Source organism: Cajanus cajan, chromosome 2 (genome assembly GCF_000230855.2).
Source record: "Cajanus cajan strain Asha chromosome 2, NIPB_CcT2T_4, whole genome shotgun sequence".
NCBI lineage: Eukaryota > Viridiplantae > Streptophyta > Magnoliopsida > Fabales > Fabaceae > Cajanus > Cajanus cajan.
This window is the reverse complement of record NC_138518.1, coordinates 50,949,540-50,954,394: the sequence shown is the minus strand read 5'-3', so window position 1 is coordinate 50,954,394 and position 4,855 is coordinate 50,949,540. Positions and strand designations below refer to the sequence as shown.

Below are 4,855 nucleotides of genomic sequence, written 5' to 3'. Positions count from 1 at the left end.
TACCTTAACTTTACCGGTTAAATAATTGCAACTGTCTAAAAAATGCCCTCAGCACATTAATTAAGACAATAATAATTTCACCAATACTCCTACTCCTACTACTTATAAATCTTTAATAATTATTTCTATGATATATTTATTGATCGATACCAACAAAATAAAACTGAAGTCGATTTCATTAAATATTATTTTTACGATTAAAAACAGAGTCGAGTAGTATCCATTTCCTATTCTGCGTAGCTGAAGTTAAAAAGAAAAGTTATCGATGTAACTACGTCAGTGGCCATAATAACAATAAGAAACAAAATTAATTTGGTTGTTTCCGTTGGTTGCAACAAAAAAGGCGAAACTCTCGTCGTTTCCCTGTTATCACTTTCCACAGATCTCTCTCTTACTCATTTTCCTTTCTTCCACTCAAACTCTTAAAACCATTCTTAAAAAACCCAACACAACACAACCTTAACTCCCACAAACCCACCCATCTTCCCAAATCTGCTTCAACTCCTTTCACACTAACCTGGGATCACATTATTACAACAAGAAACAAAAATGGGTCTCTGCAATTCAAAGCCTAGAGCAAATGCAGACCCCAATACCCACACCCACTTCACAGACACCAATGACAACGAACAAAACCCCACTCCCACCCCTAAAAAATCTCCTTTTTTTCCGTTCTACACTCCCAGCCCGGCCCCCCACTATTTCTCCGGCAAGTCTCCGGCGCCGACGACTCCCCGGCGCTTCTTCAAGCCGCCGTCGCCGGCGAAGCACATCCGGGCCGTGCTGGCCCGCCGCCACGGGTCCGTTAAGCCCAACGGAGCTACCATCCCGGAAGACGAGATGGTTGCTCTGGACAAGAACTTTGGATTCTCCAAACAGTTTGAGAACAAGTTTGAGGTTGGGGACGAGGTTGGACGGGGACACTTTGGTTACACTTGTGTTGCTAAGTTCCTTAAGGGCAATCTCAAAGGTCAACGTGTCGCTGTCAAGGTCATCCCCAAGGCCAAGGTTTCAGTCAACCCTTCTTCTCCATACATCATCACATAACCAATTTCTGTTTTTGACTTCAAAATTTAAATCTCTTTGTAATTTGCTTTTGGGCCTATGTTAACCCAAAAGGCTAGCTGGTAGAGTTTCAGGGTTGTCCTAGTTATGTGAGATCTCGAACAGTTTTAAAGTGAATGATAATGAGTTGGTTTTAATTGTGTTGTAGATGACCACTGCAATTGCTATTGAGGATGTGAGGAGGGAGGTGAAGATATTGAGGGCTTTGACCGGACATAAGAATCTGATTCAGTTCCACGATGCATATGAGGATAATGACAATGTCTATATAGTGATGGAGTAGGTTTGATTCATGTGCTATTTTTCATCTTTTGGTACCTTTCTCTTTGTGTAGTCAATGTTTTAATTTTTCTTGTTCTCTTGTGTCTCAGGTTGTGCGAAGGAGGGGAGCTTTTGGACAGAATATTGTCGAGGTATTTGTTTATTCAATGTTTATTCTTTTCGATTTGTGTTGTTTGGATGCTTATGGGGGGTGAGTGTAAATGATTGAAAGAGGAAATGTGTGATTGTTTGTGGCTGTTTCCTTTTGCAGAGGTGGGAAATACACGGAGGAAGATGCAAAAGCTGTGATGTTTCAGATACTGAATGTTGTTGCATTTTGCCATCTACAGGGTGTTGTGCATCGCGATCTTAAACCTGAGGTGAAGGGCATTTGCTTTTTATTTTTTTGTCTGCATCGTGAGATTGAGAACCACCCGGTCCTTGAAAAAGGTGGAAGTGGGTTGGTAGAGGATAACATAAGGACATATCATCGATCATCATCTATTAGGATGGTTTTTTATATCCATTTAATGAAATGGTTGTGGTTATGTTTGGTTTGGTTCATTGCCTGTCTTATCAGTCTTATCAAGTATGACTTCTAAGGATGGTTAATTTTTGGATCAGAATTTCTTATTCACATCAAAAGATGAGAACTCTGAGCTGAAGGCCATTGACTTTGGATTGTCGGATTTTGTGAAACCAGGTGTGTTTTGAGTACTTTTATACATGCTGCATGTTTTGAATCTTCTTGGGTTTGGCTTACAGTTTTGTGTTATGGTTTTCCATTGTGTTTTACAGATGAAAGGCTCAATGATATTGTTGGTAGTGCATACTATGTGGCTCCTGAAGTTCTGCATAGAGCTTACAGCACAGAGGCTGATGTGTGGAGTGTTGGTGTTATTGCATATATTTTACTATGTGGAAGCCGTCCATTTTGGGCAAGGACTGAATCAGGGATTTTTCGTGCCGTATTGAAAGCTGTTCCAAGTTTTGAGGAGCCTCCTTGGCCTTCTCTATCAGATGAGGCAAAGGATTTTGTTAAGAGACTTCTAAATAAAGATCCAAGGAAAAGAATGACTGCAGCACAGGCATTAGGTGAGTTTCTCATCAATCATTTTAGGGTGTTGTGTTTTCTTACATTCTATTCTGTTCCTTACAGGTGTATACTGCAGGTCATCCATGGATTAAAAATTATAAGGATGTAAAAGTACCCTTGGATATTCTAGTGTTCAAGCTCATGAAGGCATATATGCGCTCCTCCTCTCTACGAAAAGCAGCTTTAAGGGTATGCATATTTATTCAGAAATCTCTTTAAGAATCTTGATATTGAATGGGAAAGAGATTTTGGTAAACTATATAACCTTGGTATCTCCCCTTTTGATTTCTACTACTGGAACTGTGCTTTCAATTGGTTTTTTGCTCATAGCCTTATTAATAGGTGTACTAGTCATGCAAGAGTTTACATTACAGAATGTTGAAAATCAGGCTGAGTTGACTGTTGCACGAATAATCCGAGTAATAAAATGGTAGAATTTTGTTTAGCATTTTCAACTAGTTGGGCTCAAAAGTAGAACCAAAAAGTGACTTGAGCATTGTTTTTCAAGTCCTTTTTTTCCCTTAATTTTGTTTGTTACTATTCCCCATTCCTTTTGTTGATCACATTTCCTGTGAGTTTCCTAATAACTTACTAGTATAATATTTCATGGGCATTGGAACAGGCTCTGTCTAAGACATTAGGTATTGAAGAGCTGCAGTATTTGAAGGAGCAGTTTGCACTTTTAGAGCCAAACAAAACTAACACTATTAGCTTGGAAAATATAAAAGCGGTTGGTTTTTTTACAACTCTTTTTATACACTACATTAAGAGAATGATTTTTGAAATCTCATAATTTGAGCTGGCCAGGCCTTGATGAAGAATGCAACAGACGCTATGAAGGAATCACGCATTCCTGATTTTCTGGCATCAGTAAGTTCTTTGGTTTAACTTTGGAATGCCTCCATATATGATTCAAATGATATTTTAGGTTTGTTTGGATAACTTATTTGTAAGCATTTCTGGGAAAGAAAAATAGAAATAAAAAATTAAATAAACTTATTCATAAACTAAAACTAATTTATTCAAAAACTAGTTAGTAGAAGTTCTCTCATATTTGCTTTTTTAAAACTTATTTTTTAACTATACAAAAGTTAGATTTTGCTTAAGAGAAATTTATTTCTTTTTTTTTCTTCCTATTTTCTTTTCTTAGAAGTGTTTATGAAGAAGTTTATTTGAACAGACCCTTTATGCATTTATTGATTATTGATTTTGGTGGCAGCTTAATGCATTGCAATATAGAAGGATGGCTTTTGATGAGTTCTGTGCAGCTGCACTTAGTGTTCATCAACTTGAAGCACTTGACCGGTGGGAGCAACATGCACGCTGTGCTTATGAAATTTTTGAAAAGGATGGAAATAGGGCTATAGTCATTGAGGAACTAGCTTCGGTATGTTTAATTTAACAGTTTTTTTTATTGTTTTTGTTTTCATTTTATATTTTTTACTTATTCAGTATATAAACTTTTGAAAACAAGAAACATACCAGAAACTACAAAAAAGAACTGAGCATTTTCTGAAACCAATTGGCCCCTAGTTTAATCAGTTGATGCAAAATACATGTTAAGCTATGTTGGTTTTTGATCAGCAGTTGAATAATATTCTAGTTTGGGTTTGAATTTATGAAGAATCAATTTTTATATTTTGGAAAATACATTTAATTTCTCATGTGTGGTTTGAACTAAATAATAATCAGGAGCTTGGGCTTGGTCCATCTGTCCCTGTTCATGCTGTTCTACACGACTGGATTAGGCACACTGATGGAAAGTTGAGCTTCCTTGGTTTTGTTAAATTATTGCATGGTCCTTCTCGAAGTCTTGCGAAACCTCACTAGGAATTTGGAAGGTCCAAGCATTTGCTCAATTATACTTATGATAATCTGGCCAATAAAGTGCTGGACCAAACAGTCCCTTATCATGAAGGGATCTTTGTCACTGTCGGATTATACTCAACATAAATCACCCCTTTTATACTTGGAGCAGGAGGAGTCAAATAGGCATATTCATATTTTCCACTGTAAAGCTGTAGTGTGTTTAAGTTGCAGGTCATAATATTTTTGTGATTGTTGTTAGATGCTGACTCTTAATATTCTAACATGTTCTGGGATTCTTGTCCAAATGCAAACTCAAATTCATTGCATTGCTTTTGTTCTGAGTTGAATGAAACAAGTTTTTAGAACTCTAGCTTTCTCATCATGCTAACTACGTTGGTAGGATCTGATATTGTGTAGCCACAAAACCTCCTTTGATTGCTACAAAATCTACTGTGCATTGTATACTATAGTTATTGATTACAAATAACAGGGGTCTTATAAATGCATGGAAAAAAGGATCTGTGAATGATATATACACCAAGCCTTCCCACTTAGCTTCGCATGAGAAGGGTCTCTGGTCAAACTTTGGGTATGTGTGGAAAAACAATTTCGGGCTTAATTATC

General features: G+C 37.1%; 1 protein-coding gene across 1 annotated transcript; it reads left to right on the top strand.

The window, feature by feature from the left end:
- The first annotated feature begins 312 nt into the window (after window positions 1-312).
- LOC109804428 (CDPK-related kinase 5) lies at window positions 313-4,596 on the top strand. Its single transcript, XM_020366252.3, has 11 exons — window positions 313-1,008; window positions 1,214-1,344; window positions 1,437-1,478; window positions 1,598-1,706; window positions 1,951-2,029; window positions 2,125-2,421; window positions 2,499-2,611; window positions 3,045-3,152; window positions 3,230-3,292; window positions 3,642-3,809; window positions 4,115-4,596. The coding sequence occupies exons 1-11, from the start codon at window positions 550-552 to the stop codon at window positions 4,250-4,252; spliced, it is 1,707 nt and encodes a 568-aa protein (XP_020221841.1). The 5' UTR covers window positions 313-549; the 3' UTR covers window positions 4,253-4,596.
- Window positions 4,597-4,855: the final 259 nt, after the last annotated feature.

Excerpts from the sequence above, each read along its gene's own strand:
- LOC109804428 (XM_020366252.3), top strand. The coding sequence starts at position 550 with ATGGGTCTCTGCAATTCAAAGCCTAGAGCAAATGCAGACCCCAATACC. Across the intron at positions 1,345-1,436 it reads AATGTCTATATAGTGATGGA|GTTGTGCGAAGGAGGGGAGC; the intron begins GTAGGTTTGATT and ends CTTGTGTCTCAG. Across the intron at positions 2,422-2,498 it reads GACTGCAGCACAGGCATTAG|GTCATCCATGGATTAAAAAT; the intron begins GTGAGTTTCTCA and ends TGTATACTGCAG.